General features: G+C 42.5%; 2 protein-coding genes across 6 annotated transcripts in view; both read right to left on the bottom strand.

Annotated features, from left to right (window-relative positions):
- The window catches only part of BTBD9 (BTB domain containing 9), a 435326-nt gene that overhangs the window by 118452 nt on the left and 292988 nt on the right, over positions 1-23886 (bottom strand). For all 5 annotated transcript variants that reach the window (XM_008262867.4, XM_017345091.3, XM_070074117.1 and 2 more), the window contains one exon: positions 1599-1788. In XM_008262867.4, the coding sequence (XP_008261089.1) occupies positions 1599-1788 (190 nt within the window). The remainder of the gene's footprint in view (positions 1-1598; positions 1789-23886) is intronic.
- On the bottom strand, positions 1692-8542 carry LOC108177423 (large ribosomal subunit protein eL39). Its single transcript, XM_070074125.1, has one exon. The coding sequence runs from the start codon at positions 8480-8482 to the stop codon at positions 8327-8329; it is 156 nt and encodes a 51-aa protein (XP_069930226.1). The 5' UTR covers positions 8483-8542; the 3' UTR covers positions 1692-8326.

Below are 23886 nucleotides of genomic sequence, written 5' to 3'. Positions count from 1 at the left end.
ACCCTGGGGAACAGGCAAATAGTAATAGCCTCTGTAGTTTACAGCTTAAACATCAATAAACCTTTGCCTGTTGGAATCCTATTACTTTATTCTTTGTGCTACTTCTCTCTATATACATATTGACTTTAAAATGAGAATAGGAGGGGCTGGCTTTGTGGTGCAGTGGGTGAAGCCTGCAATGCTGGTAGCCATTGAGCCTTGGTTTGAGCCTGGGCTGCTCCACTTCTGATCCAGCTCCCTGGAAATATGTCTGGGAAAGCAGCAGAAGATGGCCTGAGTGCCTGGGCCCTTGCTACTCACATGGGAAACCCAGACAGAGTTCCAGGTTTCTGGCCCAGCTCTACCTCCTGCAGTCTTTGAAGGATGAACCAGCGGACAGAAGATCTTCTTTTCTGTCTCCTTTCTCTAACTCTGTCTTTCAAATAAATGAATGATTTTTTTTTTTTTTAAACGAGAACTGGAAACAAAACATGGTGTAGACAATGGCGAAAAGGTGGTCCTGCCCTGCCCTGCCCACACATCTCAGCCCAGGAAGGCTAAGATATATCTCTCTCTGCCTGCTCTCCCCTGCCCCACCGCCCCTCACTTTATACTAGCTATTCAGAAGTCTTCTCAGAACATAGAAGAAAAGGCTAGGGGCCAGTGTGTTGGGGCACAGTTGGTTAAGCAGCTGCCAGCAGTGCTGGAATCCCATATGGGTACCAGTTTGAGTCCCAGCTGCTCCAGTTCTTATCCCACTCCCTGCTAATGTGCCTGGGAAAGCAGTGGAAGATGACCCAAGTCCTTGGGCTCCTGCAACCACATGAGAGATCTAGAAGAAGCTCCTGGCTTCGGTATGGCCCAGCCCTGGCTGTAGTGGCCATCTGGGGAGTTAACCAGCAGATAAAAGATCTCTCTCTCTCCCTCTCCCTCTCCCTCTCTCTCTCTCTGCCTTTCAAATAAATAAATGAATCTTTAAGAAAAAAAAAAAAGAACATGGAAGAGAAGGCAGCTGCCAGCCTACTTAAGACCCAGATGGTGCTCCTGAACTAAAAGTATTTGCTCTGGGCAATGTCATCAGTCTTACATTTAAAAATTACATAAATCAAGCAAAGTTAAAGTTCTACTCTTAAAATAAGAAGGAAGAATGACAAAAACCCAGACATAAGGATCATTAAGATCTTTTAGATGTTTCAGATCTAATTAGTTCATGTGTAAGTCATTTATTAAAGTTGAAAATTATTTTTCATTCTACATAATCTCTCTTTGGCTTTATCCTGTAAGTTTGTAACCAATACAACTAAGATGTGAGAAAGCAAGCCATGCCCAGGGAGAGCATCTATCTCTTCTCTCCATGCAGCTAATAGATAACTATAGAAATGATCCCTGAAAGTATAGTTTTTCTACATGCATTACATTTTGGTACATCTACCTACCAGAAATTCCAAATAAGTATCTGGTATCTCATTCTCTCTCTATTTCCACTCCTAACCCCCTTGCATATTTAGAGCAAATAAAAAGTTGCTTCACTGACATTATCTGGATCCTAATTTTACCAGCTGCAATTTGCATTTGTATCTTCCATTTGACAACTAATGAATGAAAAGGAATCTTCTTACCTTATTGACCCAATCATGTACGGCTGTGCCAGCTGAACCACAATTGCACCACTTCCCAGCTGGTGACATGTGTAACCAGAATCCCAATCATAATTTTTAGTGTCCCCATTCAGCAAGGCATTTCTGCTCCGACTGACTCCTTCAATCACACTGGCACAATCAGCAATGGTAGCAACATTCTCCATGGGAACTGGGAATCAAAACACACAATTTGGCATCAGGATAAGAGAAGCCAAATATATCCCGATAGTATGCTCAAAACAAAATTAATTAATTGCCATCTCAAATTGACAATAAAATGTAAAGGAAATTAGATACGAATGCAATTTCCATGCCAAAATGATGCTGCTTTAAAAAGCTGAACCTAAGGACAAACCAAATCGTATGTAGCAATTAACCCTAAAGTATCTTATTACAAAGAAACATTGTAGTCCATAGTATACAGAATGGATAACCACATTATGTAATAAACTTATCATGAGAAACTGCACAGCAATGAAGATTAAGGAGTTATAGCTATATAAGAACAGGATGATCTCAAAAAGAAAATGTTGGGTGAAAAAAGCAAAGCGCAGAGTCCAAACTAAGAAATATTTTATTTAGGTAAACCTACATAAATATGAAACTAAAAAGTTAAACCAAGGAATTACTACACAAAATTAAGGACAATTCACTTGGAAGGAGGACGCTGAAATCATGGAGGAACCTCATCAAGGATTCCAAACATTAACTGATTTCATTTATAAGAAATACTGGCCTTGCTCTGTTTCTCAAGCTAGGTGATATATACACAGGCATTCATTTTATTAGTGTTCTCTAAGCTGTATTTACGCTATCAGCTCTTATGAAAATTTGTTTAAAGAAAAATGATACATTTTCCCCAAAAACTTTAGAATTTGTAAAGCAGGAAAGTGACCCAGTACATGGCTCCAATTCCTTTTCAGAACATGTTGTTGTCCTCAGCCATGTTCCATTTCCTTTATTTATTTAGTTACTATTCTGTGTAATGCAATACACTTGCCCTTCTCTTTTTTCATGAACTTCAGTATCCTGAAAAACCAGACTGTTTAGATTGAGTCTCTCAATATGTTCAAGTTTCTGCTCATTGCTAAAAGTCAAGAGTGTCCACAAAATGATGGCTGCCCAATATGGTGTAGACCCTTTAAACACATAGAAGAGAATGATAAAAGGTAGTGCCCTTTTAAGTATCCAGTAAACTTTTGTGTACATTTCAACCATTCAACCAAAATCTACAATTTTCTCTAGACCTCTGAGTTTTTAATAAAAATCTACAATTAACCCTAGCTACTTACATTCAAGATTTTACAGCTTACTTAGATAATTTTTAAAGGTATTGTGGGGAAAAAAAGGATAACTTTTCATTAGATATCTAATGCGTCTACACTTCCCAGTATAACATTACACTCTTTGAGAAGAAAAGATGTAAGCAGTTCTACTACCATGCTGAAATATTTCCAATTTCGCAATCCGGAGTAAGCAATCTTAATGCGTATACTCTGAGTAGTGCACTCATTTTGACTTGGCCATTCCTGCACTTAGTCTCTCAGCTCGCATCCTTTCCCTAACTGCTCTGCTCTCTGGCAGATGAGGAAAGCCACCTACAAATAAGGATGGGGGAGGGAGAGGGATAAAAGGAGAGGGAGGGTGGTTTTCTGGCAGTGACTCCTTGACTATTAAGTTTAACTCCAAAGCTATTACAAAAACACTGGTGAAATTGTTTGAACGGAGAGATTCCTTGAACAGAGAAGGGGCTCAGAGAGAGACTCCCTATGACATTGGAATGAAACAGGTAAGGAGTACACAATGGTACTTTAAAAAGTTCATAGAAAAATGCAATTAAAAGTCTATTATGGTGCAAAAATTTTGAAAATCATACAGCTTTTATAATATACTTTTTGTGACCCCTCAGATCTGCATAGATTTTAAAAAATAATTGTCTTTTACCACTATTTCCCATGAATTTTTGAAGTGCCCTTGTATTTACAGGGTAAGTCACAGTGCTTTTGCCTCATGGAAAAAGGGCAGTTATATGCTCAGGAAATTGAGCTGGGATCTAAGATAACAGGTAGGTAGGTAGGTTGTGCTGCATAACAGACAGTCCCCCATCTTAACCATGGTTTGACACAGCACACATTTATTTTCCACTCATCCTCCGTGTTCAATGACAGCAGATGGCCCGATTCATTGTGTCACTCAGGACAAAATTGTGTCAGTGACAAAGGCTTCCTATTCACACATGCTTCCTCCATCACAGCAGCAGTGGAATGACAGTAAGCTGGGCACTGGCGCTTAAAACTCTTCCCTAAAGTGACACACCTCACTGTGCTCACGTTTTATTGACCAAGGTAAGTTAGATGGCCTTCCCTAACTTCCAAGGGCACGGGGAAATGCAACCCCACTGTGCGCCCAGGAGAGAATGCCTGGGAGAAGATGTGGAGAGTTTGGTGAGCAATAGGAACATCTACCACAAACATTAAACCAGGATGAAGGAACATTCAACAGACAGTTGAATACTCTTTTATACTCTTAAACACGTTGCTCCACACCCTCATCAACTCTTCATAAAATCAGACAAATGAGTATGAAATGATATCTCAATGTGGTTTTAGTTTTTCTTTTTCTTTTTTTTTAAATTTATTTATTTGACAGATGGAGTGAGACAGTGAGAGAGAGAGAGACAGAGAGAAAGGTCTTCCTCCCTTGGTTCACCCCACAAATGGCTGCAACAGCCGGAGCTATGCTGATCCAAGGTCAGGAGCCAGGTACTTCTTCCTGGTCTCCCATGTAGGTGCAGGGGCCCAAGCACTTGGGCCATCCTCCACTGCCTTCCCGGGCCACAGCAGAGAGCTGGACTGGAAAAGGAGCAACCGGGACAGAATCCGGTGCCCATATGGGATGCTAGTGCTGCAGGCAGAGGATTAACCAAGTGAGCCATGGTGCTGGCCCCTAGTTTTTCATTTTTTTTTTTTTTTGGTAGCTGAAGTTGTACTTTTTTTCTCTTTTTTTCTGCTAGAATCATTTTAGAGCTCCCTTCTATAAATTGTGTCTTTATCTTTTACCTATTTTTCTTCTAATTGATTTATAGGATGCTACTCCTTTATAATCTGATTGCTGAATTGAAATACTTAATCTTTTCTAATTTGTGATTTTTCCTTTCTTATTTACTTGTCCATACAAATTCTACACCAAATTTATAAATATATTTTCATAAATTTTATTCTAGCCTGTTTCTTTAATCTATTTATAATTTATTTCTAATATACTGTGAAATACATATTTATAAGGATAGTCAATTTCTCCAGCATCATTTAATGAACAGTCCATCCTTCCTCCTACTAATTTATTTTAATCACATATAAGGTTTTCATATATTCCAGCAGAATTTTTCTTTCAAGATTTGTATCCTTTTCCCCGATTTGCCCAGCCTTATGCCTTTGCCAGGCTGTCCTCATTACTGTAATTTTATGGTAAATTTAGTATCTCATACATTTAGTACCTTCATCTCCTTTTTCTTTGAAATTGTCTTGGGGTTGGCACTGTGGAATAGAAGGTTAAGCTTCCACCTACAGGGCTGGCATCCCATATGGGCGCTGGTTTCAGTCCCAGCTGCTTCATTTCTGATCCAGCTCCCTGCTAATGTGCCTAGGAAGGTAGTAGAGGATGGCTCAAATCCTTGGGCCCCTGTACCCATGTGGGAGACCTGGAAGAAGCTCCTGGCTCCTGGCTTTGGTCTGGCCCAGCCCTGGCCATTTGGGGAGTGAACCAGCAAGTGAAGGATCTCTCTCTCTCTCTCTCTGCCTTTAAAATAAATAAATCCTTTTTAAAAATAGAAATTATCTTAAATTTTTCCAGTAGACCGGCATGGTTTTTTGTTTGTTTTTTAGTTTTTTTTTTCCCCTTAAGAGGTTAAAAAAAAAAAAAACACAAAGACAAGAGAGCTTCCATCTGCTGGTTTATTCCCAAAATATCCATTACGGACAGGGTTGGGCTGGGACTGAAGCTGGGAAGTGGGAAGTCAATCCAGGTCTCCCATTGGGTGGCAGGAACCCAATTACTTGTGCCATCACTACTGCCTGATGGTGAGTTAGGCACAGATGAGAAGCATTTAATGATATAGGAAATGAAAGAATCAACAAAACCAAATGGCAGGAAGCTGGAGTCAGGAGCCAGTGCCAGGGACTGACCAAACCCAGGTACTCTGATGAGGGAAGTGGACATCTTAACCACCGGGCTAACTCCTGGCAGTACATTTCCACAGTATATTCTCTTTTTTATACCAAATATTGCTTATTTGCACTTTTTATTTTTGACCAGTCCTATAACGGTTTGTCTATTTTATTAGTGCTTTCAAATAACCAACATCTGGTTTTGTTGATTCTTTTATTTCCTCTATCACTAAATTTGTCTCATCTATTTTTTCCTTATTACTTGAAGTCAGTGCTTAACTCAATCTTTTTCTTTTCTAGTAAATGGCATTAAAGCTAATATTTTACTTCTAACTCGTTTCACCTTTACTTTCAAATTTTTGATACACTGTATAGGCGTTATTAAAAAAAGATTTATTTATTTTTAAGGCAGAGTGACAGAGAGATATTCTTTCATCCACTGGTTCATTCCCCAAATGCTTATAACAGCCAAGGCTGGGGCAGGCTGCAGCCAAGAGCCCAAAACTCCATCTGAGTCTACCACATGGATGGCAAGGATCCAAGTACCCAAAACATCATCCACTGCCCCCTAGCTGCATTAGCAGGAAGCTGGGACTTAAATGAGCATCCCTACATGGGATGCAGGCATTGCGAGCAGTGGCTTAACCTGCTGCATCACAATGAGAACTCATGTATAGTGTTCAGTACTGAGCAGATATTGTGTAGCATGTCCCTCAATTACGGCTTGTCTGATAAACATTTTAAAAGTTGGAGGGTGAACCAACGGCAAAAGGAAGACCTTTCTCTCTGTCTCTCTCTCTCACTGTCCACTCTGCCTGTCAAAAAATTAAAAAAAAAAAAAAAAAGAAAAAGAAAAAAGAAAGAGAAAGTTGATCAGTTCTAAATATTTCTAATTTTCATTAGAAATTTTTTCTTTGGCCCAAAACTATTCTGAAGAAAAATTTTTAACTTCCTATTAGTTACAGAGAGAGGTAAAGACAGAGACAGAGACAGAGAGAATGTGCCTTCCATCCGCTGGTTCATTCCCCAAATGGCCACAATGGCCAGAGCTGAGCTGATCCAAAGCCAGGAGCCAAGAGCTTCTTCCAGGTCTCCCACGTGGGTACAGGGGCCCAAGGACTTGGGCCATCTTCTGCTGCTTTCCCAGGTACATTAGCAGGGAGCTGGATTAGAAGAGGAGCAGCTGGGACTTGGACCAGCATCCATATGGGATGCTGGCACTGCAGGATGTTCTGCACCACAGAACTGATCCCTCCAAATTTTATAAAGGTTTTTTTTATTATGATCTTTATTTATTGTAATGTGGACCAAAAATGTGATTTGTATAATATCAACTTTACAGAAATTGAGATTTTCTTTGTGGTCCAGTGTGTGGCTAATCCTTATTAATATTTTATGTGTGCTTGCCGGCGCCGTGGCTCACTAGGCTAATCCTCCGCCTTGCGGCGCCAGCACACCAGGTTCTAGTCCCGGTCGGGGCGCCGGATTCTGTCCCGGTTGCCCCTCTTCCAGGCCAGCTCTCTGCTGTGGCCCGGGAGTGCAGTGGAGGATGGCCCAAGTGCTTGGGCCCTGCACCCCATGGGAGACCAGGAGAAGCACCTGGCTCCTGCCATCGGATCAGCGTTGTGCGCCGGCCGCAGCGCGCCGGCCGCGGCAGCCATTGGAGGGTGAACCAACGGCAAAGGAAGACCTTTCTCTCTCTCTCTCTCACTGTCCACTCTGCCTGTAAAAATATATATATATGTATATATATATTTTTTATGTGTGCTTGAAAAGAATGTTTATTGTCTAATTTGAGGGATGTATGGCTCTGTATATGTCTAGTACATAAAATCTGTTAATTGTGTTATTCAAATCACTTATATGCTTATTAATTATCAGGAGATGTTCATTAAAATCTTTTGCTATGGGGCCAGCATCGTGGCATATTGGGTTAAGCTGCTGCATGCAACACTGGCATCCCACATGGGTACTGGTTCGAATCCTGGCTGCTCCAATTCTGATCCAGCTACCTGCTAATGTACATGGGAAAGTGTTGGAAGATGGCCCAAATCTTTGGGCCCCTGAACTCATGTCGGAGTCATGGATGAAGCTCCTAGCTCTTGGCTTCAGCCTGGCCAGCCCTAGCCATTGCAGATATTTGGGAAGTGAATCAGTGGATGGAAGATTGATCAATCTCTCTCTCCTTCTCTCCCTTCTCTCTCTGTAACTCTTTCAAATAAAATAAACACATTTTTAAAAACTCTTGCTGTGACTGTCTGATTGTCCTTACGATTCTGTCCATTGTTCCTTTATATATTTTGAGACCATGGCATCTCATGTATGTCATTTTAGAATTATATTTTCCTGGTGGATTGAACCTTTCATTATTTTTTTTTCAAAAGGGATCACATATTTATTACTGAACCAGCCCACTGGTCACAGCCCTAATCAAACATGTCCAGCTGTCCAGATGATGGTGACATCTTCAGCTTGATGTGGTGATAGTGACGTTGTGACATTGAGACAGAAGAAATGAGCACGCCATTCAAGTGCAATTCCTTATAGACCCAGCTTGGTTCTTCTCCAATGTCTCCTCTTGGAGTTATACCTGATTTTATTACCAGTTTTCATCCGAATCCATTGCGGAATGGGGCAGTTTTGTTTTTGTTTTTTGGCCAGGAACCTCTTGATTCTGAAGGTCTTGTGAGAAGACATGGCGAGGAAGAATCAGGGACACCCACCACGATGGCGGAGGAAAAAAAACCCTTTCATTATTATATACTGTTGTTCTCTATCCCAAATGATGCCTCTGCCCTAAAGTCAACATTGTCTAATGTCAAAAAACAATAGCATGGGCCAGCGCAGTGGTTTACTTGGTTAATCCTCCACCTGCAATGCCGGCATCACATATGGGTGCTGGGTTCTAGTCCTGGTTGCTCCTCTTCCAGTCCAGCTCTCTGCTGTGGCCCAGGAAGGCAGTGGAGGATGGCCCAAGTGCTTGGGCCCCTGCACCCGCATGGGAGACCAGGAGGAAGCACCAGGCTCCTGGCTTCGGATCAGCGCAGCTCCAGCCATAGTGGCCACTTGGGGAGTGCACCACTGGAAGGAAGACCTTTCTCTCTGTCTCTCTCACTGTCTGTAACTCTACCTGTCAAATAAATAAAAAATAAAAAGAAAACAATAGCAGAGATAAAGGTAGGTCTTCCATCTGCTGGTTCACTCCCCAAATGGCTGCAACAGCAGAGGCTGGGCCACTATGAAGCTAGAAGCCAGGAGCTTCCTCTGGGTCTTTAACGTGGATGCAGGGGCCCAAGGACTTAGGTCTTCTCTGCTTTCCCAGGCCAAAGCACAGAGCCAGATCCGAAGTGGAGCAGTCAGGACTTGAACTGGTGCCCATATGGAATGCTGGCACTGCAGGTGGCAGCTTTACTCACTACGCCACAGCACTGGCCTCTGCTCCATTTCTTTTCTTTTTTAAGATTTATTTATTTACTTGAAAGTCAGAGTTAGTTACACAGAGATAGGAGATACAGAGAGAGAGAGAGAGAGAGAGAGAGAGAGAAGGTTCTTCCATCCGCTGGTTCACTCCCCAATTGTCCGCAATGCCCATAGCTGGGCCGATCCGAAGTCAGGAGCCAGGAGCTCCTTCCAGGTCTCCCACGTGGATGCAGGGGCCCAAGCACTTGGGTCATCTTCTACTGCTTTCCCAGGCCACAGCAGAGAACTGGATCAGAAGTGGAACAGCCAGGACTTGAAACAGCGCCCATATGGGATACCGGCACTGCAGGCGGCAGCTTTACCCACTAAGCCACAGCGCCGGCCCCCCTGCTCCATTTCTGGTCCAGCACCCTGCTAACGGCCTGGGAAAAGCAGAAGATGGCCAAATAGTTTGGGCCCCTGCCACCCACGTGGGAGACCCAGATGAAGTTCCTGGTTCCTGGCTTCAGCTTGGCTGAGTGCTGGCTGTTGCAGCTGTCTGGGAAGTGAACCAGCAGACAGAAGATCTCTTTCTCTCTCTCTGTAACTCTTTCCAGGTCTTCCATGTGAGTGGCAGGGGTCCAGATACTTGAGCCATCTTCTGCTGCTTTTCCAGGTCATCAGCAGGGAGCTGGATGGGAAGTGGAGCAGCCAGGACATGAACTGGTGCCCATATAGAATGCCAGCATCACAGGCTGTGGCCTTACCTACTATGCCACAACACCAGCCCCTATTTATGCTCTTTTACAGCACTTTCAATTGCTTTTTTTTTTTTTTTTTTTTTTTTTTTTTTTTTTTTTTTTTTAGTTCACACAGTTTAACAGTGTTCCTATGGAAAGTAGAAAGATGGCAAGATTTTCCAAGGATAAACCTGTTAGAAGTATTTTGATTGCTGAAAGCCCCTGCAGACAACCAGGTCTTACTGGTTGCCTTTGTTGACTCTTCCTGAGTTTGTCAATTTCCACCTGGGCTATATCTTACAGCTTCACAATTTATCCCTTGATAATCTGATTCGACCGGCACAGAGCATCAGAGACTATCACAAATCATTACTGATATGGTTTCAATCTCTTTGGGAAACAAGGCTGGCATAAACACTCAGAATTCCTTTTCTACAGACACATTTATAAAGGGTTATTAAAGAAGATTATTTCAGACTGAAATTTTCTCTAGGCAAAAATGCTCTAGTAATATCATCCTCTGACCCTCTGGAATCTCGAAGTAGTCTAATATATAAGTTACATTAAAGAGTTTTGCCTTCTAAACAAGGAATCCTGTGTCTGTATGCTGGAGAACAGCATACCAGGGTTTCTTCTTTTATTTCAGCATAACTATCCATTAATGTTCAGTACTTAAAGGGAGCCCAACACAGACCAGACACAAATAGACACCTAAGATACACACAAGAGGGACCACTCAAGTGAAATCTGCCCCTAATCCAAATTTTCTTTTGAGAAACAGCTCTTGCTAGAACTCTAACTAGGAACTAGATAACAGGTACATCCTAAAAAGATTACCAGCTTTCTTAATTCTCACTCCTACATTAATGACATAATGATCAACGATGCCAACAAGTGGAAAGAAGAAGACTGGGACCTGGGCACAAACCCAGGGGATGATGGCCTTCTGTAACCCGCCAAGATGAAACCATCATTACTGCAGGTTCCAAGTTTTCTTTTCAAAAATATATATTTGCAAGGTAGAGCTACAAGGAGACAGACAGACAAAAAGAGAGATCTTCCATCCACTGGTTTTACTCCCTAGATAGGCCAGAGCTGGGCCTATCTGAAGCCAGGAGCCAGAAGCTTCATCTGAGTCTCCCACATGGGTGGCAGTGGCCCAAGCGCTTGAGTCATCTTCCACTACTTTCCAGGTGCATTAGCAGAGAGCTGGATAGGAAGTGGAGTAGCCAGGACTCGAACCATGCCCATGTAGGACGCCAGCATTGCAGGCAGCAGCTTTATCTGCTACGCCACAGCACCAGCCCCTGTTCCAATTCTTAATATTCAAATCAGTATTTCAATCTAATCTCGCTTAACAACCAAAGACTCGGAGTGTGAGTTTCATAAGTGCAGGAATTCCCTTTTTTCACTGCTACAGCTCACTTACAAAAAGGCAGTGTGCAGCACGCAGTAGGTGTGCAGTAAATGTTTGCTGAATAGGAGCTGGAGAACAATGCCTACGTAAGGTTGTAGCACTTAACCTTGCTTACTGTAGTTCCTCACCAAAAGCTAAGAAAATCTGAAACTTACTGAATAAAGCAGAAGAAAAAATTGCTTTCTCTTAGAAAAATAAAGTATGATCAATCTCTGGGTCTTGACCTAAACATGAAAAAGAAAACAAATATGCCCATGGCAGAAGAGTTGCTATATAAGCATTACACATACCCTCCACTCAACTTCTGCCCTAAAAGTTCGTCCCACATACAGAAAGTTGTTACTCGTGGTAGACAAAATAATTTTTGAGGAGAAACCATTTTCAGAGCAAAATGGAGAGGAAGGATGTAGGGAGCGATGCGGCTCTGAGGAATGCCTGAGGACTCTTACACTTGAGGGGACAGCTCTCTGCACGAGTGCTGAGAGGAGTCTAAACGTCACCACTAGGCTCACCAGCTTGTACTGGCCACTTCCTCCATTTCAGCAGAAATAATTCTGTCGTTAATTCTTTCTAGAAACACAACCTCAGCCCACCTTACTGGCCTGCCTAATAATCACTCAAAGGTTGGAATGAGGTCTGTGCTCTTTCTTTTTCATTGGGAAAAAGCAGAGAATGATGCTGATGGCAACACACAGAAGGCGTCACACTGTTTCCCTGCCCAGAGGGACCGGCCACTCCCCATTTTGAATGTTCATCAGTCTTTCATATGCATCTGAAAAATGTATTAAAAACACCATCTGGATGGGGCTCAGCTTTGTGCTGTGTTTCTTTCTTCCAGTTTCGTCCCTTGTCCCACTGGAATTTCTGCCCCAATTTGTGTCACTTTGTTTACAAAACCATCCAGCCTAAATGCCGCATCTTGCGTCTGTCTCTTTCTGGTTTTCCTCTGCCACCCTTCAGCTCTGCCTACCTATTACACTAGCCTGAGCCAGGAGCAAACGGCAAAGGGGAACTGCCTGAGCAGAAATTACTTTTCCCCTCCATGCACACAGCAATTCTGTTCAGACAAATTTAATTTGCTGCTTCTGAATGCAAAAGTTGCATGTTAACAAAGTGTATACATTCTGCAAGTGCATGAATACCGGAATGACTCAGACTGTGGGGAACTGCAGAAAAAGTGATCTGAAAACAATTTTACTGCTCTCCATTCTTATATAGCACCAGGGGTGGCCAACAGCCTGCCAGTAAATTTCATTCAGGAGTAATAAATTTTTTAAAAGGCAGTATTACTTCACTAGGACATGACCTGAGGGCCACCTGTACCAGCTATATTTAAAGATAAGACTGACATGTTATTTAACCGTCTCCAGAGATCACCTTTGAGAAGTGGGGACCAAAAACCCCACTGGAAGCAGGTTTTCGAAAATGAAATAACATTTAGCTCTTACAAAGGACTGGTATCTTCAAAAACTGCTGGTGTTGGGTTTTATTCAATGGTTCCCTGGCTGTTTTCATTACAAAATTGTTTTCTAATAGCAGTGGTTCATACAGAAAACACATGCTTAATAGTCTCAGAGTAGATTCTTCTCCATTGCCTTGACTGTCACAGATACAAATATTTCCTCTTCCAAAAGATAATCAAGGCTATTAGCTTATGGTCACACCTAGATATCCCCCCACCAGATGTAGTTCTTTTTGAGAGGGGGGCATCCCAGCAGCCTGAGCAACTGTTACTGATCAGGCAAACTTCCAGCTCAACTACAACAGAACCTTCTGTCAAGTTATGCTGAAGGAAAAATACCCACAGCTGTTATGTCTTAACAGCTGTAAAACAACAATAGCTAATTAGAGAACAAACCCATCTTGAAAACTATCAAAAAGCTGCAAAAATGTATTCCACAACACAGGCACTTAGTCACATTAATTCCTAGTTTTATCTATCAGGTTAAGAAAAATCACTTTCCGATCATCTATTATATCATATCACGAAGCCAAAACCCATTGATTTTAAGACAGGTCTTCAAAATGTTCATAAAAAATGTTTATTACAAAAAACCTGCATGGGTTTGAAACTTCTTTTGCATCAAAATAAACTTATCATTTAATCCCATTTCCCACAAACTTTCTGAAGTACCCTTATCTATAGCACACAATTTTTTAACTGTTCTTGCTCTGAAGTTCCCCTCAGCTCCCTCTGTGAGCAGCTCTGTCCAGGACCAAGTGCAGAGGATTCAGTCCTGGCCACCTCTCTGCGCCTGGGAGGTCACTGGCAGAAAACAGGCCAGGTATTTTGAACACTAGCACCCTCTTTCCCTGAACCTCTTTCTTTGCTTTTCGTTTATTTTAATTAGTATTCATCTCAAAGACAGCCCAAATCGCACCACATCCTAAAATGGCAAGGGCTTTGGCCATCATGCTGGACTCCATTTTGGCCACTGACAAAGGACAGAATACTTTTCTAATCCCTCCAATAAATGAAAATTTTATGAAGCAATAGCTCTGAACATTTCTATGCTTTCTTAAAGATGAGAAATCAGAGGGCATCTTCTCCAGGGGTAGAAGGAGGTAAGTTAGGGACCATGGATCCTGTACATTAGTACGAGTTCACCAGGATCAGTGAATTCCCACCTCACCCCCCCCCCCCACTGTGCCCTTAGAAGGAAAGTACATTCCTGGACTAACTGTATTGTTTACTCTCTCATGTATAGTTTGACAATCCTATAGTTTACATGTCGGAGGTTTTAGCTAAGAAAATCTTCAGTTCAAAAAAGCTTTAAAGATTCAAGCATCAGATGTTTAACAGCAGTAACAGCTGCAGGGTATCAAAGAAGGATTCACTCTGTAGGCGAGGCCTTGAAACTGAGGACAAAGGCATTTCCAGGTGTAAGAAAAAAGGAAGCCCAAACACCCCAATACTGTGTTTGAACTAATAGGCAATATCTTATTGGGCGATTTTTTTTCTTTTCTCTGCACATAATCTGTCAGAGAAAGACATCTGCTCCTTCAACATACAGACATAGTATTCATGCTGATAACAGGAGGAAAACCCCCAACATAGAAACAGTCATTCAAACTGGGTTTTCAAGTTTTGGAAACTAACAAAAGAAAAAATTAGAAAGTTATAATGTAAAGGGTATTTTTTCTTTAAGCAGTTAAAGGGCTTTTGCATGGATTTCTTTTTTCTTTACATCCTAAAATATGTTGAAATCAACAGAGTTATTCTTGTTCAAAGCTACTGGTTTGAAGGTCTTGTCAGGTCCCAACCAATTCTGTAACCCAAGAGCAGATATGTCACCATAGCTCGGGGAATAATTTCTCATTCACGTTGTGCAGAGAACGAAGGATGTGCAAAGGGTTCTTAAAAGCCCTACCAAAAAAGTGGTAGTTTGTTTTCTGTCAGAAAGTTATTATTTAACTGTCCCTTCATCAAATTGTACCTGTTTTTTCTTTAAACTGGAGGCTACATCTGGTTCAGACTTGAACAATTTTAAGTCATACTGGTTTTAGGATCACGAATAACCCTTGAATCTTAAGGGCCTACACAGCAATTCTTTAACATGTACTAATAACTATAATATCTGAGCCTTTCACTAAAAGCAGTATCACAGTATATCATTCAAACATAAACGGGGTTCCGTACATTGCAGAGAAAATGTCCCAATCAGATCTGCAGCATGTGCACTGACATTCCCTGTTGGCAGAAACTTCCTCCCCAGTCTTTGGAGAAAATATAAAATTCTCCAATGTCTTGGCACCTACAAGCCACCTTGGATTGGGTGGTCTGAGCATGAAAGAATCTCTGAGGACCTTGAGGGAGTAAGATCGGGATACAGGAGAAACTTATGGGTCAAGGTGAATCTGAACTACAGATCTGAGGCCCAGAATTGAGACTCCATGATCCAATTGCACATGCTGTCCAGGAGAACAATTTGCCTGCCTAGGCACTCACAGTTCCAGCTGAGGCACCAGCTCAGGGATGTGGGCAAGTCGGCAGACCTGGCTGAGATGCTGGTTCCCAACAGGTGAGCTGGGAGACCTGGCCGAGGCAATGGCTCCCAACAGGTGAGCTGGGGGACCTGGAGAATTTGGCTACCCAGCTTCAATGACAGCCAGTCCTCCAAGTGACTAGGAACAAATCTAATCACACTTCTAAAGTACAGCAGGTATGAGAAAAAAAACTGGCAAAACACACAATTTATAATACCTTCTGGAGGCCAACATTAATCTTGATTGAGGGAATAGAATCATGCAGTTTCTCAGTAGAGTTACAGGATGTGATGAAAAAGGTTTGTATAAAATACAACAAAAAGTAATCTAAAAAGAACCTTTTACTTCTGCTTTTAACTCTTTTAATGGTCTACACTTAGTGCTTTGGGAAATAAAAATGGATACAAGTATTTGAAAGTAACACATCATTATGAATATTTTCAAATCTGCATGTTAAGAAGTATCTTCTTTCTATGTTCTAGCTCTCTTCCTATATTATAATTTCCACACTATACCATAATTTTCCCCCATACCATAATCTTGAGAGGGAAATGGCTGTTCTTCTCTTCTCACACCCTGCTCTGCATTCCACTGGACAAGGCAATGAACTGGAAAGCAGGCACCCAGAAAACTAATCTCAGTTCTGTAAACAGTTTTTAGGCAATATAGAGGAAGCCACTTAACCGTGCCATGACTCAGTGTCTGTACCCATAGAGGAATTTCTCCTTTTCCCTAATTTCTCATGAACATCAACAGAATAAGATCTGTTTTATTTATCTGAAAGGAAGAGTCACAGAGAGGGAGAAGACAGAGACAGAGACAGACAGACATAGAGACCTTGCATCTGCTGGAGGAATGCTCAGGGCTGGGCCAGGCTGAAGCCAAGAGCTTGGAACTCCATCCAGGTCTCCTAAGAGGATGGCAGGGGCCCAGGCACTTGCATCATCATCTGCTGCCTTCCCAGGTGCATTAGCTGAGAACTGAATCAGGAGCAGAGTAGCCAAGGGTTGAACAGGTGCTCTGATATGGGGTGCTGATGTCACAGGTGGCAGTTCAACCTACTGTTATCACATCACTAGCTTAATAGATGATGTCTACAAAAGCATTTTGAGAGTTTGGGAGAAACGTAAGACTCTAGCTTGGCACTTCCCCATCTGCGGAGAGCCACTTTCCCCATGTGGAATAGGCAGGTGGACCAGAGTTTCAGAAATCTGGATGTTACACAAGATGGGAAACTCACCCTCATGAGCCACTTTGTAATTGCAAAAGGAAAGAGGGCTAAGGAAGGAAGGGCCAATAACAATTCTACTGACCTGCAAAAAACTATTAGCACCTGCTAGTGTAATATGCAGCTGGCAGTTGCAGAATAACCGAGAAAGCAGTTCCCTCGGGTCGATATTTGCTGGGGACAGCAATTTCTGACCTACTGAATCAGATCAAGATCGTCCGAGTCATTAGACCAAGAAGCTTCTTTGTACTAACAGTGCAGTGGCAAGGGGGTCTCTTTTCATTAAACAAAGGTGTCTGCCCACAGCTTCCTTCTAGGATCATCATTGCTTTGGGGTTTCAGGAGTTATCACTATGAAATGAACAAATCAAAACACATGAAAAAAAACCATAGACACAAATGGGATTATAATTCATCAGCGAGACAGAGTGAAAACGCCATGTGGCTGCCCCACTCTTCTTGGCAGAAAGCAGGGGGGACAGCACAGGGAGAGAAGAGGAACGGAGAAACGGTTCCCTACAGGATTCAGATGGTCTTCAAATGTTCATAGTTTCCTAAGGGTACGCTTGTTGCCAAGCTGACAGATGTTGCAGGAAAAACCTGTACTATTCTGAAGAAAGGCTAACCTTTCAAGAGTGGGAGAGGAGAGGGAGGCAGTGCATCCGTTCAGTGAAGAGATGACATTAACCTGGACAGCACACCACCCTTAGCGTGCTGGATCTTTGTGCAAACACTGCCAGAGAGAACTGTCCCAGGAGAAATCCCACTTCACTGTGCTTTTCCTTGCCATGAGGTTAAATTGGTTTTCAAACTAAATATTAGAATGTCCTAGATGAGTAAATTATTATTAATTATTGTTTAAACCTTCATGATTTCAAGGGATTAGCTGCACAACATTCCTCCGAGGAAAGACGTGGATATTCACTGTATACTCTTTTCTAAGCATGTAAATACTTCCTTTTTGTTCATCCTCTTTACACACATATAAAGAGAAAATGGTTTTTCAAAACAGACTGTCGATCCATTCATCCCAGACTTCCCAATTGGGTATGAACTTCCATGGCTTTTCTGCTGGCTTGGTCCTTGACATTCCCTAAGGTGAGCTTCCAGCGGAGGACTAGGAGAGCTGAGTATTAATTTATGAGACAAAGTGGTAGCTTTGCAAAGCCCTAGCCCTTTACCAACAAATAAGGAAGAGGAAACTATGAGGGCTTCCTTGTTTAATAGACTCAGCCTGCAAGTCAGTGAGCAGCGCACAATCAGTATTCTGGCTTCGAGAGCTAGGGAGAGGATTGGGGGAGGGAGGTCCCTGTCCAGCACACACTGCCAGGAAGAGGCCTGCATCTCCTCTTTGGCTCCAAGATACTTTCCTTGCATTCGCAACTCCAAACTCTACCTGCTCGTGTTCACTAATGTTTCCAGCAGTCATTCTTTGCTGTGCTGTGCTCACAGCCCATGATTTGTCAGCTTTCAGTAAGGGGTGACTCACCTAATGTCTTCTTGTGGAAGGCAGATTAACCAATCTATCCATTTAAAGATTAACAGTAATATGCCATAAGGAAAATTATACCTCCAGCATGAAAATCTGCAAGTGGGGAATCATTTTGCAGGACCACATTCATTTATATCAATTACCTTGTTTATCAAAGACAATGAAGCACCAACTGGTGGAGAAAGGGTACAGAGTGCACGGGGGGCAGGAATTAGGTCTCGCCCTCCCAGAGGCCCACTGTCATTCACCACCTCGCTCTGGGACGTGATGTTGACAGTCTCTGTTTTACAACTCTTTCCATGTTAACTTTGAAATGTCAAAAGCAGGCAGTTAATTGTTTATTGTACAAAATGTCACATATGTAAAACACAGAGATATAAAATTATTATATCTGATCTACCACAAGAAATCCTGCCTTTTAGCTTTTATAGCTTGTTTGTCAGTCTCTGAATCTCAGTTTGATTGCCATGATACAGGTTGTGTGGGCCAGGCAGTTACTCTCTGATGAATAATCTCTGTGTGTACTGTCTCATCAGCCAACTGAAAAACAAAAAATAACACACGGGAATTGCTATTATGGTTTAAAGTAATACGTACTCAGAAGAACAGGAGCTGTCTGAATAGGGATGTCACATGTCCTGATTTTATTCTAGCCTGGACTGAGGTACAGAGAATCATGATGCGAAGCTTACTGAAGTAGTTTAAACTAATAAGACTGGGCAATGCACCGCCTAAGCTCTTGCAAAGCCACAACATTTCAAACTAACATCGTGAATCTACCCCAAAATCTCTGGGTCACGAAAGGATGCACCAGCATGAGAATTTATTTTTACCACCACTCACCAAATGTACAGAGACCAAATCCCCTCCCTCTGGTGCCTACCATTCTGATCTTACCAGACCTATCCTTCAGGCAATCTTGTCTTTAGGCTCAAATTAGTCAATTTCCCTCTGGGGCTACAAAAATCAGACTGGAAGGACAGAGGGTAGAGGGACAGGGAAGGGAGGGAGGGAGGGAGGGAGAAGACAAAGCAGTGTATTTCTGTGGTAAAGGAAAGGAGGGTCCAGGAAATCAATGGGATGGGGGTGAGATTGAAGCCAGAGGCTCCTTAGTAGACTATTACACACAACTTTTTTGTGGCTAAAGTTTAGTAAGACACAGGTGGGTATGTGATACAGTTGAGATGCCACTTAGGACATTCAATCTCATATCAAAGTGCCTGGTTTCAAGTCCGGGCTCTGCACCGATTCCAGCTTCCTGCTAATGAGTAACTTGGGAGGTATAAGGTGGTGACTCAAGGACTTGAGTCCCTGCTTGCACTTGGGAGATCTGGATTGAACTCCTGGCTCCTAGCTTTGGCCTGGCCCAGCCCAGCTGTTGCAAGTATTTGAGGAGTAAACTAGCATATGGGAGATCCAGCTCTACCCCTCCCCTCTGTCACCTTAAGAAAAATATAGAATAGATGACAGAAGACACTAAATGATTGCAGAACTTGCATACAGCTTTCGATGGACACACAGAAGGAAACACATCCACTGCACCTAAGTGAATTACCACCCTCTAGCATCACTGAGGTCTTGGAAATATGTTGATTTGTGTGGTCCATCCACACAACAGGTAAAGCCCTGGGAAGAAACCCGCAAAGAAAGTAGCTCGCCAAATCAAGTACAGTTATAAAAGAACTCGAGGATCACTTAGTTCAAGGAATAGATCATTTATGCTACACATTGATCCGAAAAAAATAGAGAAAAGAGGAAGCTGTTCAAGTCATTTTAATGTAGCTTTGTTTGTAAAAACAACTTAGAGACAGGTCAAGGAAAGAAATTTATAGACTCATTTTATTTAAGAAAACAGGTGCAAAAATTCTGAAATAAATACCAGCCAGCCAAATCTGATCATTACATAGAAAATACATCATGTGCAAGTAACGAGTGTCCTGGGAATGCAAGAATGGATCCTCATTAGAACGCCCATCGTGTCAGTGGATTAAACAACAGCAACAACAGGAAGCTTCTGAGTGACGCTGAGCTCAGGAGCGGATTCCAATAAAGTAACTCCGGCTGCAGTGTGGAGCCCCGGAGAAGAGCTGGAGATGTGAGGGCCACTGCTGAGCAGGGAGAAATGACAACTGTGGGGGCGGGGGTCTGGCTTGTACTAGAGTGGTAGCAGCCACAGTAGCACATGGTGGGGACAGATTTGTCATGTGGAACACAGCATCGGTATAAAAATTACTTCTATAATATAAAAAATCTCTGATCATGTGTTCTTTAGTGTGCTTTCACAGCTCACTGAGGTTTTCTGAAGTGTGCTTCCAATTTTTTTATAACAGACTTCTACTGAACAGTAATTCATCAAAGAATCACTGGAAAAAAAGTATGAAAATGCTCCAAGGGTGACTGGCTTCCTGAGCCAGAAGGAAGGAAGGAAGGAAGGAAGGAAGTTGTTAAGCCCTTTCCTAAACTGTCATTTGCTACCAAAGGCCATCACTGACTTACAGCTCCTCTGGCCATTAGCAAAATGGCAGCTGCCCAGCCTCAGCTGGGGCCGGAGCAGGGACGTCCTTCCTCCTCCGCCTTCCCTGCAGCCGCGCTGCTGAGAGTTCTCAAGCAGGAACTCAATCAGTTCCCGTTCGATGTTTTACAGTCAGCTCCTGAAGACTCCAATCCGAACATCCGAGTGCCTTCTGCACTTTTACATCTCACTGGAGTCCCTCACTTTATACTCTGCCTTATTAGCATGTTAGTTGATTTCATCACAGCTTCATGGAAAACAGCTTCACCAACGACCGTTTCCTGTCATTATGGGGGCAGAATTGGAGTCATCCCCTGCTTGAGCACCAGGTAGTTTTTATGATAATTTTACCACAGGCAGTGTTGTGATTTTTAACTACATTTCCCTCTTGTAGCACTGTACCGATTCCCGGCTTAAAAAATATAAGTATCTAATGTGGCTATAAAAGAAACGTATCCATCTTCACAATATTAACGAGCCAATAAAATCAAAGAGATTGGTGCTTCCCAGACTGGCTCGCCTAGCAGGCTTCTCCTCTCAGTCACTTCATTTTGCTCACATCAGTGACACACCCCAGCCTGGCTACACTGGATGTCGGGCAGAAAGCAGCTATCGGGGGCAAGGACTCCCTCCCACCCAACACATTTCCTACAGCAGTCTTCTCTAACATTCTCCAAATCCTAGGTGACGCATTTGGCTCACAAAAGCAGAGTCCCACATCACTATTTTAATAAGTAATAACTAGAAAACCTAAAGCCTGTTGGAATCTTTTCTTCCAGTTTCCCCCTCCAATTTGAAACACCTTTCTTGAGATTTAACTGACATATAAACTGGACATGTTAAAGTGTCTACTTCGGGGCTGGTGTTTGGTGCAACAGTTAAGATGTTGCTTGGGATGCCCACACCATACCAGAGTGTCTGAGTTCAAGTCCCAGCTCTGCTCCTGATTCCAGACACCTGCTAAAGCGCACCCTGGGAAGCAGCTCAATAACATGGGTATCTGCCACTGGCACGGGAGACCTGGGTGGAGTTCTGGGCTCCTGGCTTCAGCCTGGCCTAGACCTGGCTATTGTTGAGGAGTGAATTAATGGATGGGAGATCTATGTTTGGCTGTCTACCTCACTCTCTCCATCTCTCTACCTTTCAAAATAAATACATTTTAAAAGCTAGAGTATACATTTTGATGAGCTGTGTTAAACATAGACACCCATGAAATCATCAGCACAGTCAAGAGAGCAAACCCTGGCCCTCTTCAATTCCTGTCCTGGCCTCAGGGAACTGTGGATCAGTTTCTATTGCTATGGATCAGCTTGCAAATGAAACCATGGGGTACATACTCTTTAATTTGGCATATTGCTTCCAGACTCTGAAGGACTCCTGGTTTGGTCAACAGAGTCATCAGGAGGATCACTGCGTGTTTTTTTTTTTTTTTTTCAAGATTGATTTATTTATTTGAAAAGCAGAGTTACAGAGAGGCAGAGAAAGACAGACAGAGAGAGAGGTCTTCCATTTGCTGGTTCACTCCCCGGATGGCCGCAATGGCCAGAGCTGCGCCTATCCAAAGCCAGGAGCTTCTTCCAGGTCTCCCATGCAAGTTCAGGATCCCAAGGACTTGGGCCATCTTCCACTGTTTTCCCAGGCCATAGTAGAGAGCTGGATCGAAAGTGGAACAGCTAGAACTTGAACCGGCGCCATATAGGATGCTGGCACTGCAGGTGGCGGCTTTATTTGCTACGCCATAGCACCAGCCCCTATCACTGCCCTTCTTGACAAGATTCTTCAACTGCCTCCAGAAACAGAACTCTTCTTAATTACTGGGCTATATTTGGGGCTATATCTGGGCACTGAGGTGCATCAACAGCACTTGTGCCCAGCTGACTCTGTCTTGTCTCTCACTTAAAAGAGGTGATGCAGAAACAGCTTGATTAGAAAAAGAAACAATTTTTTTCTGATTATAAAATTAACACAAAATTTTTCTGTAATACAGAAAAATGTAATAAAATAGAAATCACCTGTAATCCCATCATGTAGGAAGCCTGTTGACATTTGAATGTTTTTCATAGTCTTTTTTATGCATTACTATGGACTGAATTGTGTCTCTCAGAATCCAGGGTTGAGGGGCAAGCATGTGGCCAGTGCGTTAAGCAGCCACTTACGATGCTCACAATCCATATCTGAGTGCCAGTTTTGAGTTTCGGCTACTCTGCTTCTGATCCCACTTCCTGCTAATGTGCCTGCAAAGACAGAAGATGATGGCCCAAGTGTTTGGGTCCCTGCCATCCATGTGGGAGACCCAGAGGGAGTTCTTGGCTCCAGCCTCCAACATTGTCCAGCCATGGTTGTTGTGGCTTCGCGGGGGGGGCACGGACAAATCAGCAAAGGGAAGATACTTCTTCCTTTCTCTCTCTCTCTCTATTTCTCTCTCTCCCTCCCTCCCTCCCTCCCTTTCAATTTAATACAAAATACACAAACAAATAAATTTTCAAAAAGAATTCACAAGTTAAAGTGCTCACTCCTAGTACCTTAGAATGTGGCTGTATTTGGAGACTGGGCCCTGAGAGAGAGAATTAAGGTTAAATGAGATAATAAGGGTGGGCCCCTAGTCCAACATGACTGATGTCTGTACAGGAACAGAAGGCATCAGAGATGCACTGATGGAGAAAAGCCCGTCAGTGGACATGGCAGGATGGTAGCCATTGACTTCCTTAGGGGAAACCAAATCTCCCCTTACTTTGATCTTGGATTTCCAGTCTCCAGAACTGTGGGAAAATACATCTCTGTTGTCTAAGCCATCAGTCTATTTTTTTTTTTTAATGGCTGTCCTAGAAAATTAGTACATGTGCTTATAAAAATACATAAATTACCTGTAATTTAAAAATATTAGCTCTGCTCTGGCTATAAGGATGCTTCTAGTTTACATGACTCCATGGGCATTTCCTTATGTTATGAGCAGCTACACAGAAATTTCAATGTGTTAATGTGTTATAATTAATTTCATTATGTCCGTATCATTAACATTTGTAGGTCTTCTTCTTTTTTGGTTATCATAAATAACTCTGCATGGAACATTCACATCAAAGAAATGCTGCTCTTACATATTTCCTTAGGATAAAGCACTAACGGCAGAAGCAGTAGATTGAGGTGTATTTTAGACTCTTAACAGATGTTAGCAAATTGTCTTCTAGAGAACATGTTCCATCACATCTCAGCAGCATGAGACTGCCCCCTCCTCAGCAGCCTCACAATGCTAAGTACTTTCATTTAAAACATCTTTCCCAATAGGATTTTAAAATGAAACTTGACAAGCTGATTTTCAAGTTCATTGG

Source organism: Oryctolagus cuniculus, chromosome 5, assembly GCF_964237555.1.
Source record: "Oryctolagus cuniculus chromosome 5, mOryCun1.1, whole genome shotgun sequence".
In the NCBI taxonomy this organism is placed as follows: Eukaryota; Metazoa; Chordata; class Mammalia; order Lagomorpha; family Leporidae; genus Oryctolagus; species Oryctolagus cuniculus.
The sequence above is the reverse complement of the archived record's forward strand: the minus strand, read 5'-3'. Positions and strand labels throughout refer to the sequence as shown.

Excerpts from the sequence above, each read along its gene's own strand:
- LOC108177423 (XM_070074125.1), bottom strand. The coding sequence starts at position 8,482 with ATGTCTTCTCACAAGACCTTCAGAATCAAGAGGTTCCTGGCCAAAAAA.